The 15028-nt window shown below is 43.0% G+C and overlaps 1 protein-coding gene across 4 annotated transcripts in view; it reads left to right on the top strand.

Moving 5' to 3' along the window:
• ADHFE1 (alcohol dehydrogenase iron containing 1) overlaps positions 1-3916 on the top strand; it is a 29678-nt gene extending 25762 nt beyond the window's left edge. For 3 of the 4 annotated variants that reach the window (XM_084849404.1, XM_084849403.1, XM_084849402.1), the window contains one exon: positions 3405-3916. In XM_084849404.1, the coding sequence (XP_084705530.1) occupies positions 3405-3488 (84 nt within the window). In that variant the 3' untranslated portion in view covers positions 3489-3916. The remainder of the gene's footprint in view (positions 1-3404) is intronic. The other variant, XR_014790106.1, reaches the window with a different exon arrangement.
• The last annotated feature ends 11112 nt before the right edge of the window (positions 3917-15028 follow it).

Below are 15028 nucleotides of genomic sequence, written 5' to 3'. Positions count from 1 at the left end.
AGGAATGCTGGGAGTTGTAGGACTTTTTCCTGTCTGAACATACATAGGATTGCGCCTTTATAGTCTTATCCTCAGAAAATAGCTGTCCCATTGCAACTGTCCCTGATCCTCAAGCTAGTGTATGTGTGTGTGTGTGTGTGTGTGATTAGCTTTGAGCTGTGAAGGCAAGAAGATTCTACTATCCCAAGGGTTGCCCTCTGGATGTTGGACTACAGCTTCCATCATCCCTGATAACTGGCTATGCTGGCTGGGACTGATGAGAGTTGTGGTCAACAACATCTGGAGGGCCATAGATTTCCCACCCGTTTAACTATACTGTATTGTTGGAAACCTTGGCCTCTTTCCATACCAGCAAGTTCTGATTCTCAGACCAAGAGTCCAGTACTGCTAACATAAGCCAGGATCTAAAGAGCTTCCTTAGGCTGACCTAAGGCAGGGGCCCCCAATGCAGCACCCACAGAGACTTCCAATGGCGCCCACAAAGGAAAATGTTAGGGTAGCCTTCTTTCTCTCCTTTTCTAGCCTTTAGCCTTGCTCTTTCTCTCCCCTCTTCTGTTTTGCTTTGTTATTTCCCCCTCCCTTCCAGCCTCTAGCCTCATTATTTCTCCCCCGCCATCTCTTTAGCTCAGTTTTGACTAGCCAGGCCCCCACAACAACCATTATGTGACTAGCCACATCCTCCATGGGAGCCATTTTGTGGTGGTGCCCATAGCAGCTTCTCAAATTCCCAAATGTGCCCATGGGTTCAAAAAGGTTGAGGCCCCTTGCCTAAGGGTTTGGGTGTGCCTAGTTGGATTTTTTTAATTTTTCGTTGTGAATGGCAGACCTCCATGCCATATCACAAGCTGCTTTTTAAACTCCCCTCAGTTTCAGTACAGGTTTGCCATGCAGCCTGAGGGGCTGTTGTTTAACAAACACAAGCTCAGACCTGACATGGACATGCAGATTAGTTGCATGGTTCTTCGGATCCAGGCTAGGTGGCTGTCCTTTCAGTTATGGTCCAGTACATTTTGTATTAAGCTTTCTGTGAGGATTCATCAGCAATTCTTCACATGGCGTTTGTTTTTTCCCCTGGTGTCTCATATTGAATTTGAGCTAACATCACTCCGAGGCTGGCATTATTGCATATATTTTCTCTGATGATATCAATTTCTTGGATCTGAAAGTATGTTGTTATTAGTGTGATCATGAATATTTGTACTATATACAGTGAGATGGCATTGACTGGAGAATGGACAAAGGCCATACCAACAGTATTAATTGAGCTAGAGAGACAGCCCTGTATTTGTTGGAGCTTCTGTTCTTTGCTAATAACTCTGTTAGTATGTAGCAAATGAATACCATCATTAGTAGAAAGTGAGGGAACGCTACATTTTCCGAATGGAGGGCTGTGCTTCTGTGGAATAGCAGGCCACGGAATGGGACGTGAGCGAGAGTAACTTGGGCTAGAAAGCACAGCCTGCCATGAAACATGCTAATTGTATGTAAAATTAAGGAGAATACTGCTGAAGTATGGACCGCTACAGGAATCTAGCATTCCAAAGGCATGTCCTATTCACTAATAATGGCAGCATGTTTTATGGGAAACACAGATAGTAACAGTATAATGAATTAGTTTAATAAAATGCTAGCAAGGGGCCCATCAGTGTAAGGAGCTCATGCTTCTCTTGATGGCTGATCTGTTGTGATGTCACAATGGGCCTGTGGTGACTATTGGCTTCATTACTCTGATGCCAGACAGCTTTGCTACAGGAGGCTGTTAATCAGCTGTATCTACTTTCAGTTTCATCACAGAATTGAGATCCGAGCACTACATGAGAATCATTTCTTTTCCTGCTTGTCCACTATATAACCTCTAGGTGGCACTGTGGTATAGCAGAATAGCACAAATATGCAAGAGACAAAACGGTTTCTTTCGCTTTAACAATTAAATGCCGCATTTTCGTTGCTCAAAAAAAATCGCTGAAAATAATCTTTCGATACAGAAGCAAAACTGCAGGGTCACGACATCATCTAAAGAACTTATAAACAACCATGAGTAGGGAATGACAGGCTCATGAGAAATGCCTCATGTAGAAAAGCCTAGATGGTCTGGCTAGTCTTAGCCCAAGCATCCAAGGCCTCAGAGAATCACTGCAGACATTTGAGAGCCTGGATTTTGAGGTCTGTCAGCCTCCTATGTGGAATCAAGCCCCCCATCTGTAGTAATATACCATGGAGCTGTCAAATGACACCTTGAGGAGCATGTGCAGATCAACAGACTGGAGCCTCCTGGTGGGAAAGGAGAAACAATATTTACCATTAGAGGTCAGGATGTCCTACACCAGTGCATGCTACTGCATAAAATAAACATTTACAAATCTGATCTGAAGTGTCAAATTTGTAATCTTTGTAAGCCGCCCAAAGAGCTTTGGCTATTGGGCGGTATAGAAATATAATAAATGAAAAGTGCAGTTGCTCACCTTGTCCAGACCTGCCCTCCAAAGTAGGGTTAATGCAGGGATGGGGAACCTGTGGCCCATCAGATGCTGTTGGACTACAACTCCCATCATCCCTGACCATTAACCATGCTGGCTGGGGCTGATGGAGATTAGAGTCCAACAACAACTGGAGGGCCACAAGTTCTGTTAATGCATGCAACAGGGCTATGCCTCCTAGCCCCCCATGGGGTATTGTGGCCCATGCAGGCCCTGCCCTAATGTCCGCATGTTGAACACAGTGGCCTGGGACAGCCACGCGTGAGCAGCTGCTCACACGGAGCCACCCCTTTACTGGACAGCCGTAGTTGATGCACAGGCATCAGGGATAAGGCCTGCACATGCAGGATGTCAGAGGGCAGGGCTGAGAATGCCCCCAATCCACCTGCCAAATGTTCGCCCTACTTGTGGAAAGGCACACCTGAAGAGGGCCATTGACATAGCTGAATGAGCAGTTCTGTCCATAAGGGATCCACCACATCAGCCCTGTAGAGGTCTCTGGGAAGCGGGATAAGAACGTGTTTGAAAATTAGTGCCAAAAAATAACAAGAGAAAAAGAGAACATTAATGTTCTAACCTTAAAGACAACCTAATATCAGTTTAAATAAAATAAAAACAAATTAAACATTTGCACCACTTCATTTTCCTCATATGAAGGCCAACCCAATGCATGTTTACTCAGAACTAAGTCCATTGAGTTCAATGGGGCTTATGCCAAAGGAGGTGTGCGTAAGATTGCAGCATTACCAAAATCACCCTCTGCAGAGGAACCAAATACATTTCCACAAGATTACTTTACAGTGCACCTAGTCCAATCAATTACTAATTTGTAACAGACCTTTCAGTACTAATTAACATGTATGTAACCTAACAATTGATATTTGCTAAAGCCTTCATATCATTTGTTTTTTCTTTCTTTTTTTTAAGGAAAGAGTGACTAAGTTATCTCCACGTCCCCAAACTGAAGAAGAGTTATCTGCCCTGTTTGAAGCTTCCATGAAACTGTATTAGTTTTTTGGTTGTTGTTTTAATCTTAGTGCTTTCTTAATAACATCTAAGTTTTATTCAGTGGAGATGAAGCAACTCAAAACATAAAAATGGCTCTTGTATTAATGAATGTTACTCCCTACTCAGAGTTTTAGAATTCACTTTGTAATCTGAAATGTTCACTTTTTTTAATTGGTGGTCACTAGAACTAATCCGTGGTGGTTTTACCTTCTGGGACCACTACAGTAATTAACTTTCTGGCTTGACATTTCATTATCTCTGTATCAAGTGGGTCTAACGTTATGGATAAAAGAATAAAACTTTACAAGTTTGGAAAGTGCTGCCCTCTACAGCCATTTCTCATTCAGAACTCCCATTCAAACAAAGGATGCTTTGTGTTTTTTATGACTGCCTTGAACTCTTGGCTCAATACGACTGCTAGCTATCCACCCATTCTGTGTTAGGACTCTTTTATGGCTGTATACCGGATGTGGGTCTGTAAGTCAATTTATTGCTTGTAAAAGAGGCTGGCCGGAGAAGGAGGAAGGTTTTCCTGTTTACCCTCTAGGCTGGTGCACCGCTCAGACAATAGCAAAGATGCAAACGGCTGTGTCAACATGTCATTGCTTTTGGGCTCCAATGTTTCCATAGGCTTTTGGAACAGAGATAAATGAGTGAGACAAGCAGAAAGAAAGAACAGCATAATTGAACCACTGAATAATAGTAAATGCACTAAAAATCCAGATTGCCACAAGAAACAGTAGGTTAGTCAACGGCTCAAGATGAATCAGAGCATGTGTATACTACAAGCTTAACTTGGCTTGTCACAGGTTCCTTTCTTAATCACGAGCTATCATGGGATCTCTAACAGCATATTCTGAGCATCCTCACAAAACTCTTTGGAGAAAACTGTGATAGTTATGTTGGTTTGATGCAGGTTTAAATTTGGGATACCGATGTTCTCATCTTCAGTGCATGAGTCAGCAGAACAGGTATGACTGTGCACACTCACACATAATTCCTCGTAAGAAATGAGAAGCGGAGGGCCACTTCACATATTAAGCAGTGGCAAACTTGTGTTTGTTGTTGACTAGAGGTCATTTATTTCTTTATTATTTCATTTAGATCCCACCTATTTTCCTCTTGCAAGGAACCCTCCTCTTCTCCATTTTATCCTCACAATAACCCTGTGAGGTAGGTTAAGCTGAGAATCAGTGACTGATCCAAAGTCACCCAGTGAGCTTCATGGCCATGTTCACCAGGAAGCCCCAGTGGCCAATCCCAGCTCTCTGGCATACAACTGTGCACATGATTTCACAAGTAAATCTGTCCTGTACACACGTTACATTTTTACAGGTACATCTTTAAAATGTAGTGTGCGGCACAGCCTTGAATCCATTTATCTTGGAAGAACTGTGTAATGATCTTTACAACAAGGGGCCAGTGCTCCAGCCAGTCACGCTTGCTCTTATGTGGCCTTTGAACTGAACGTTGCACTTTTAATGAGATACACAAATGTGAATGTTGGTCCCAAAGGGCTTAAGTTCACTACTTGGCATTCAGATGCTGATTACAGCTGCGGCTAAAATGGATCACACATCGTAAAGATTGATTGATTGTCAGGGACTCCGATGTGCTGCTGCCCTTTTTCCACTGTTGTGTCGTTTGCTTCTCTGCACTCAAAGGGCACCAGCCATTGTCTGACATTGTTGGTGTTGCTGTGGACGCAGCTGTAGCATTTTATTCCTGCACTGTGTGTATCTTCTTTCGTCAGAGAAAGCCTTGATAAGGTACAAAGCTGAGATGGGAAAGTATGGCTCTATTGTCATTCTCTCCCCCTGCCACTTCTGACACACACAATTAAAATAGGGAAGAAATGTGGGGACATTTTCAATCTACTATTAATCATGATTTTAATTAAAAGGCAGCATGTTGATTGCCAGGGTGATAAGGGGAAACAAAACTCCTTCAGTCTAGATTTCAAAATCAGATTCTTAGTAACCTACGGCAAAGATTAGTGAGTCCAGTTCTTCCTGGGCTACTTGCTGTCATCAAAGTCACAACAGCTTTCCTAGTGCTATCCTCAGCAGAAGGGGCAATAACTGATTTATTGTGAGCCAGTACTACAGATGTGTGGGGTAATGTGCTGTAATGGGGCTTATTATTTTTCCTTTGTTCTGAGGATAAATGGAAGTGTGCAGCTGATAGGTTTATCAAGCTGGTGTGTTATATAATCTACTAGCAAATGGACCCGGCTTCACATGGTTGGAATAGCCCTTAAGATTGATACAGTGAAGCCTTCAAGCAAAGTTACGCAGCTGCCAGAGTTGGACACATTGTGCCTACCTTGTCTGAGTGAAGGCATGGCCCCTGCCATGGTGCACTCCTCTCTCCCTCCATTCCCTTGAGGAGGAGGGTATGCCACAGCAGGGGCAGCGATAGAACTGTCCCTGGGATGACTTTGTTTGGCTTCAACCTGTATCAACTGAAAAGTTATGTGCTAGTTAGGGTTGCCTGCCACCTAGCGACCAAAGATGGTACTGCAAGCTTCAAGCACATGGACACATAAAAAATAATTAAAATTAATGTGTTTTAAAAACCAAATAACCCAGAAGTGCACATCCCTTAGATCCCTTTAATATGCATGCCAAGTTTCAGGTGTGTACATTTCATGGTCTTGGAGCTATAGTGCTGACAGACAGACATCCTTTATTATTCTCAAATAATTTTTACACTGCATAAGTAGCCAGAGGAGGTGGGTGTACTCATCCAAGGCCCTCCATCTGATAGTTAGCAACATATAAAGGGCCTTCCTGGACCTAGTTCCCTCCAGATGTTGTGGACTTCAACTCCCATCAGCCCCAGCCAGCATGACTAACAGTGAGGAATGCTAGGAGTTGTAGTCTAAAACATCTGGAAGGCACTGCGTAGAGGAAGGCCAGTGTAGAGCCAAGGATAGCTTTCATCCCAGTTGATGGGGGACTTCGAGTCCATGGTCCTAATCCAGCGCATGGAGACTTTCAATATACCCTGCAGCCCCCCATCCATTGGCCCAGCCCTCCTCCAACCCACAAGTCATCCAAGGCTCTCTTTGGCAGCTCCACCCCCCTCCTCTTGTCTCATCACTGGTTTTTAAAATTATTTTTAATTATTACAATTATATCTCACATTTTTTCCATTTGCAAGGAACACAAGGCAGCTTTCAAGGTCCTCCTCCTCTCCATTTTATCCTCACAGCAACCCTGTGAGGTAGCTTAGGCTAAGTCAGTGACTGGCCCAAAGTCACCCAGTGAGTTTTATGGCTGAGCGAGGACTAGAACCTAGATCTCCTGAGCCCCAGTCCTACACTCTAACCACTACGCCACACTGCTTTCACTTTCACACTATGAAAGCAAAGTGTGAGGACTTGCAAGACATGGAGAGAAGGAACTGGAGGGGAAGGAGAGGGAAAAGCCCAACACAGAGAGTTGGAGAACCTTGGCATTGAGTACCCCGATTACGGAATCTTACCAGACATAGCCAGACATCTTCTACATCTTCCATAAAGGGCAACTTCAGGGACTGACATCGTTAGGCGCCTGCCAAGGCCCATGCCTCTGTAGGGGGCACACTCCCGATGCCAACCCGTGAAGCCCCTTGATCCTGCTGCCCCCTGCTACTGCTTGTTTGCCTGCCTTCTCTGAGCAAGCAATAACTGGCAGGGCCAGATCTATCATTAGGCAGAGTGAAGCTGCTGCCTCAGGCAGCAGATGCTGGGGGAGGCAGGGGCGGAAAAGTGCCAGTGAGGTGTTGGAGAACAGAGCACTGTGTGCCATGCAGCCTGCCCTAGACCCCATAAGTTAGCCTGTTGCCTTCAGGTACAGTGGAGGATGTTTTCCTCTGGCCAGTGTCAGAGCATGATTCAACTGCTAGTCCAGTTTGCTTCTGTACGTGGAATTGGTGGGAGGGGGGAGCCATCTTGTCCTTTGCCTCAGCCAGCAAAGCATCTTGGGCTGGCCCTGCTAACAGGAATAAGGAGAAAGAGCAGCAGCCAGCACATTATTGCCCTCTGGAGAGCTATGTGGATTCGGCCAGTACAGGATGTAAGGGAGACCCAGCTGATGTTCCACTTTCTTGGTACTAAACCACTGTCACCAGGACACAGGCACAACCCAGTTGGTCTTGTTCCATTCTCTCCATAAAACAAATATTTTCTTCTGAACCCAGAGGCCAATGAGACCCAGTACCGTAAGGACTTCCTACTCCTATGCAAGACTGCCTGGCAACTGAGATTCTTCATGATCCAAGCCCTTCTCCAGTTGCCCTCACCTGCGGAGGTCAGGGTGGGTGGGAGGCAAATGGAGAGAGGGCCTTTTCTGTGGTTGCACCCCAGCTGTGGAATTCCCTCCCAAAGAAGATCCACCTTTGTTGTTACTTTTTGGACACCGCCAAGCAAAGTCAACTTATTTGTCATGCCCCACCCTCACCCCCCGCTCTCTGCCTCTGCCTTTTAATATTATCTTAACTGCTGCCTTGAGGAGTTTGTGTTGTTTGTTGCTGCTTCTGAGAAGTTATACTTCTATGAAAAATTGAATTAAAATGGCTTTTAATGGATGTGCTTTTATTGGATATGCTGCTGAAAAATTGTTTCTACCAGCTGAATTATATTTTAACGTATTGCTGTGTGCTTTTGTATTTTTTCAAATGTTTATATTTTTTAGCATAATGTGATCTTGCAATTGTATATCTTTGTTCACTGACTTGAGAGGGCTTTGTCCAGAAAGGTGGGTGGCGTATACATATTTAAGGGTGCAATCCTATGCATGTTTAGATGGGAAAAAAAGTCCTACAACACCCAGCATGCCCCAGCCAGCATGGTTGGCTGGGGAATGCTGGGAGTTGTGTTGCAGTTGTAGGATGTTTTTCCATCTAAACTTGCATTGGATTTCACCCTAAGATACATTTTGAAAAGGAAAAACTGTTCCTTTTTAGGGACAGAGGAAGCTGCCTTATACTGAGTAGGACCATTGGTCCACCTAGTCCAGGACTGTCGACACTGACTTGCAGCAGCTCTCCAGGGTGTCAGGCAGGAATATTTCCAGCCCTACCTGGAGATGCCGGGGATTGAACTTGGTACCTTCTGCATGCAAAGCAGGTGCTCCACCACTGAGCCACAACCCTTCCCCATGCTTTCATTTGAATTACTTTTTTAAAGATGTCATTTCATTTCATTTATTGTATTTCTATAGCGCCCAATAGCCAAAGCTCTCTGGGTGGTTTACAAAGATTAAAAACCTTAAAAATGCATTATACATAGCATAAAAACCATTTATGTACGACCGTATTAACAGATAGCACACACATGCACACATATATATCTAAATAATTTTAAACAATCAGCAATAAGAAAAATCCAGGACCTGGAAATCATCATATGCTGCCAAATGCCTGAGAGACAAGGAAGCTCTTAACCTGGCGCCAAAAAGATAACAATGTTGGTGCCAGGCAGGCCTTGTTGGGGAGATTGTTCCATAATTTGGGGGGCCACCATCGAGAAGGCCCTCTCCTTTGTTGTCCCCTTCTGATCCTCCCTCAGAGGTGGCACCTGGAGGACACCTTGGATGATGATGATGAATGTAAATGATGAACCTTTGATCCCATCTGTAGCAATAAGGTGGCATATAAAATTCTTAAATAAACACCTTTTCACCACAGATCTGTGTGCCCACCTCCCACAGCACCTTCTGAATGTAGCACTACTTACATGCCAAATACTTTTTTATGTGTGAGTATCTGTGGACCAGGGACAAATGTGGTGTAAAAAATCTGCACAGCATATGTTGTTGCTATTATGCCATTTTAAACTCAAATTTGATTAATACACTGATATTTGCTTAGATGACAACCATGGACACATGGATAAACACTTTGTTTAAAAAGCTGTATCAGCAGATGAATGGCGATTATCATCTTGCTAGATTGGGGCAAACTAGATCAGGAGTCAAGTGGTATAAAGAGTTGTCCTATACATTAGCTCACAAGGCTGGAAAACCTTCTCGCTATGTATTTCTACCATTCATACATCTTGTTATCTGACGTGATTTACTTTAATCAGATTCGTAGAAACAAGCCACATATTTAAAGCTTCAGCACCTTTTGTAGCAGTAGAGGAGCTAAAGTCTGAATCAAGCGACAGACAGACTGAATTACTGGCTGGACCTACTCTTTCACTGGTATGAATTTCCTCACGGACAGTCATTAATATATTAACAGATTAAAGTGCCTTAAAAGATAAACAAGCAAGCTAATTTTGCATTAATGCCACCCCTAAATTCAGTTTACCTGTGCTTAGATTTTTTTTCCCCCAGAGGGGTAGTTCAGACATCACTTTAAGCCATGGTGGCTTATAAGGTACTCACAGTAGTTTATAAGACACTGTGCGCATCACACAATCGGGCAAATAAGCCCCTCCCTCCCCCTCAGTCCTCCAGCCCAACATCCCAAAGGACCTGGGGCAGACCCGACTTGTCTGCCACTAAGTCCTCCTTTGGGTCCCCCTTCTTTTTAATTCCCCCAGCCCCGTTTTGCACAAAACAGGGCTTGGGTAAAGAAAAATCTGGAAATTGGGGGGGTAAAATCCACCCCCCCCCAAGGGCTGTGGGGGCAATGCAGTCCTTGGTGGGGCTTGGATTTCACCCTAACCCCGATTTTCATGAGGAGGACTTTGAAAATCTAATGTAAGTGAATAGTGCAACGAGCTCCATTAGCTTACATTATATTTTCAAAGTGCCCCTTGCGAAAATCAGCAGTGGGAGGGGGGGAATCCCCCCTTCCACCTTGGGTTCTATTGCCCCAATCGTCAATTTGAAAATGCTCAACAGTCAGCACGATAACCAACAATGGGTTAAATAAACCACTGTGGCTTACTAACCCATCATGGGTTATCGTGTCACCCAAACCCAGTCATTAGAGTCTTGTGGGTTTCCTTTTTGAAAGGACAGTAATCCTAACTGTAAATATTTTTATTTAGGATTAGGGGCAGATTTTCAGCATACAGGTTAATATTACCTGGAATTTGGGAGTCAGAACTGAATTTAGAGGATTTGCAGGAGGGGGGCAGACCAAACATATTTAATTTGGTTGCCAAAGCACCATGTTCCCTTGTTTCAACCGAATGCAACATATCCCCCCCACCCCGGTCTTCTTTCTTACATGTATGTAAATGCTGCTGTGCATACTAATATTTTAAAAATCAAATGCATTGTGTTGGAGAGGTGCAACACTTTCAAAGCTTACCCTCAAAATGTTTTGTGGATATTCATAAATCCTAACTGGAAGAGTTTTTTCCCCCATAATTCACAGGGTTACATACTAAAAACAATGAAGTATTATGCTGCAATACTGTTGTTTTTGTTGCAACAGATTAGCAGGGCTACCCCTCTAGAAAGAGTTAAATAAAATGTAGATGTTTAATTGACTAAAAATTATTTAATCAATTAAGGGCGCAATCCTATGCATGTTTGGGCGGGGGGAAGTCCTGCAACTCCCAGCATTCCCCATCCAACATGGCTGGGGAATGCTGGGAGTTGTATGACTTTTTTCTGTCTAAACATGCATAGGATTTAATACTAACAGTACTAACAATTGCATTGTTGGACTAACAAGGAGACACCTTTTGGCCTCATTTACTCTTGTTTTCATTATCCAATTTAGCACAGACTTGTTGATAAGGTGTTCCCATACATTTCACCCATTCATCCATGCTAACTTTTTGCAATGCAGATCTTGTTACTGATAGTTCACAGTCCCAGTCCAAAAATACTTGTGGTTTAACCTTGCCATACTGACAAATTAATAGTAAGAAGTAGGCTCAGGTAGCTCAGTAAGGGTCAGATTTACTGTTATGCAACAGAGTATAGGATCTAATGAGAACTATACAATTAAAGACTTGGATCTGATAACAGACCCTGTCTCTATAAGGAAGGATAATGAAGGACTCTTGTCTACACACTTCAGATACTCACCATTGATTTTAAAAGAGAGTTATGCTACCCACATTGTCAAGAACTGACTCTTGCATACCAGCTGCATTGAGCTTGATGTCGCTAGTGCTGCCATATGGGGGCAGTTGGAATCTTTCCACCAGCATCAGGGCTCAACCTTACCCCAAGGACTGGGTAAATTATGCACCATTGCTTCCTCCCCTTGTTTCTGCATGGCACAGTTGTGCCAATGGGCTTACAAAACTCGTGTAGTGGACAAGAGGACACGTAGCTAGTGATGAAGCCCGTATGCTTTCAGTGTAGATCAGGCAAATTGCTTCTAGAAGCTTTCAGTGGCAAGTAGGACATAGCTGTGTGCATATGGCCCAGCAGCATAGACCACTGTAGGTGCCTATGCAGGTAAAATGCCCCATTCAGATCTGGCTGCTCTCACCAGTGATATCCTGATCTTAGCAATTGTGTTGGCATGTAATACACCTGTAATTACACACTTTGTGACATATGGTAATGCAACAGCTACCCCTTCCATCCCAAAAGTATATATTTGTTGTTGTTAGAAGTCCTAGGATCAGACTAAAACTGTATTTTTTATTTGAAATAAACTCATATGTAAAATGCTAATCAAATCCCACAGTCTCCCTGTAAATTTAGCATTATTATGACTACTTCATGATCAATGGAAACAAATGAACAAGTACAGAGTATGAGTAAAATATCCCACCTTCACTAAACTATAGTTCTGACCTTTAGACACCTGCTTAAGGTTCTTTATATAAGCTTTCCCTGAAGTGTGACACAGCCAGGAAAGTTACGGTTTTATTGTTGAGTGCTGATTATTTTGTTATATTATTATGTTAACCACTTTGATAATTTTGTTGGCAATTGGTATATCCATTTGTGCAATAAATAAATCAAATAAATACAAAATAAACGAAACCAAAAGAACATTAAGGGAGCTCTTGCAAATGATGTAATCACTGTTGCTTCTGCCCACTTCCATGTTCTGTCTTCTTTGAGGAATGCTCTAGACCCAGAATATGCCAACAATATATAGCCATTGCTTAGTTAGTAAAACTGAGAAGTTCTGTGACTCAAGTATACCCGAAGACCACAGCCTTTTACATTGCTTCATTTTGTTCAGCTCTGGCATTGAGAATATGCACGATGGAGTTCGAGCTAGTGTACAATATCAGTACTTCTTTACTTCATGGTGAAAAAATTGCTTTATAATATAAGCCGCCTTGTTGTTCATATGGAGGGGCTTTACACGTACATGGGGCAGTGGGGTTAAAGCATAGGCCCCACCTTGATGTTCTGTAGCCCCATCCCGACATCCTCACATTGAATGTAGCCATCTGATGTGGGGAAGCCTTCACTCAATAGAGCTCTATGTGCATAGGCTTCCCCTCTGCAAACACTGATATGCACCGTATGCAGTGGTAGAACCAGAGACACAGCGCTGGCTGGCACTTTATTAGCGGGGACACTGATATTATTTGCCACCCTCTCTCAGAATTCTCTGTTCCCCCAGGGTTTAGCTGCAATCCTCACAATAGCTGGGGGAAAATGAAGAGGCAAAATATATTGTTTCCTCTTGTAATGCAAAGTATTTGGGCATGGCTTGGTCTCAAATGGGCAATTACAACCCATTAGCTTTGCAAAAGACCTGCTCGTAAAAAATGAAAACTACCAGAACTGGTTTGTTGATGTGGATCATCAACACAGCTGCCCGCAGTTTTAGACTCTCCTTAGTGGTGAGGAGGTGGATAACGTGAGCCGCCTTGAGTTCCTTGCGAGAGGGAGAAAGGCGGGGTATAAATGCAATAAATAAATAAATAAATAAATAAATGGCTGAGGACTGTCATGATGGACACCTGCACTTCAAAATGTACCACATCACTGACTGTATGGATGTCATGTGGGGGACAGGAAGCTGCGTGACATTAGGGGTGAGGCCAGCAGCCCTGCCTCCCCTTATACACGTGGAAGAGCCTTGATGCAGATAACTTGTGAAGGGGGTTGGGCGATAACTGCCCCTATGAAAACCTTATAGCAAATTCTCCCTCTTACTGTGTTGAAGGTTTCACTCCACTACTCCATGAGAATTTCCACCCACAACAGAGACCAGGAATGTAAAGCAAGGGTGAGGATAATCCCTACATAATGGTGGACTTCGGTGCAGAAAGAGCTTATGAACATTATAGTGGGAAGAGGAAAACACTTGCCACAGGAGTTTTCAGTAGGCAGCAGCATCCCTGTGATAAGAGTAACGTGTCCAGCATTTGTTATTTTTAAGCCAAACATTTTCTTTCCACCTCAAACATCAAGGTAAGTAAAATATTTATTTTTAATATATAACAACCAAAATTATATTATAACAAAATATAGGGAGTCCCTGCCAGAGGTAGAAAAGTCTTCTAGAGTACAATATCTCAGTGGAAAAACTTTTTTTCAATGGATGTGGATGCTCTCTTACGAGCATCTTCCTTACTGAGTACCCAAAAATTGGCAGGTGGGGGAAATAAAGACATTTGTTACAGCTTTCCATTTTTGTCTGTGGTTCAGTGTGGGTCTTTATTATTTCTGATCATATTTAAAAGCTTGAAATCCCTGTTGCTTCACCTCCTCCACTCACTGCTGAATAGATGGTATACTGATCTTTTTATTGGTTGGTAATATATTTGGTTTGATTGCTTGACACAAGAACAATAGAAGGATAAACAATTCCATTTGTGGCCATGAAATTCCCCATCTGTTTAGCGTGTTTGTGTTTGGGATGAACTGGACGGAGACAGATGAACAAACCAGCCGAGTCTGACGTTAATGACATCAGTCATACAAGCAGAACATGTGGCACAATAAATCAAAAACTAATTGAACTTTGGACTGATTATATTGATTGTTCCCTGAACATTTTAAATACTCCAATGTTTTCTAGAACAACAGCTTTTCTTCCCTTCCACCGTCATAGATTTGATGCTACAGGACAGTTTGCAGACTGGCCTAGGAAGGTCAAGTGATGCAAATATTCTACTAATTGTTCTTTTGTTTTGTTTGAAGCCATTACTCTTGTCTAAAACTGTAGTCTTTGGCTCAGGCCAATTAACTGAATGTTGATGTTCTCCCTTAAACATTCTAGTGCATCACAGCAGTGACAGCAAGTTGTATTTCCATTACATTGGTCACCAGGGAATGTTAATACCTGCCCATGTTTCTGACCCAGAACTAGGTTAATCCTGTACAAGCATTTCATATGACTTCAAATAAAAAAAGTGCTTTAGCATATGCACTTAGTTCACAACTTTGAAACCGCTATTTTGTAAAGATCCTTCTCCAAAAGGTTTATACAGCTAAAACATTTCTGATACACTTATCACTGTGGTATTTTAGTGATGAAAATGCAAAATCCATCCACCGAAAGTGCATTAGTTATTAGGGGCATAAGTATCAAAGGTGCTGGGGAGAGCTGCAGTGGCTTCAGTGGGCCTTACTCCTTAGTAAATGGGTGGGTATACAATTGCAGCAGGTCTCTGTTGTTTTTAGCAGGAGCTCAACACCTCAGCAAACCAGACCACCTATTAA

The sequence above is a fragment of the Heloderma suspectum genome, chromosome 4 (genome assembly GCF_057233095.1).
Source record: "Heloderma suspectum isolate Gila_16-S chromosome 4, 16-S_ref, whole genome shotgun sequence".
Lineage (NCBI taxonomy): Eukaryota > Metazoa > Chordata > Lepidosauria > Squamata > Helodermatidae > Heloderma > Heloderma suspectum.
Note: the sequence above shows the minus strand (reverse complement) of the source record. Positions and strands in the feature narration are given on the sequence as shown.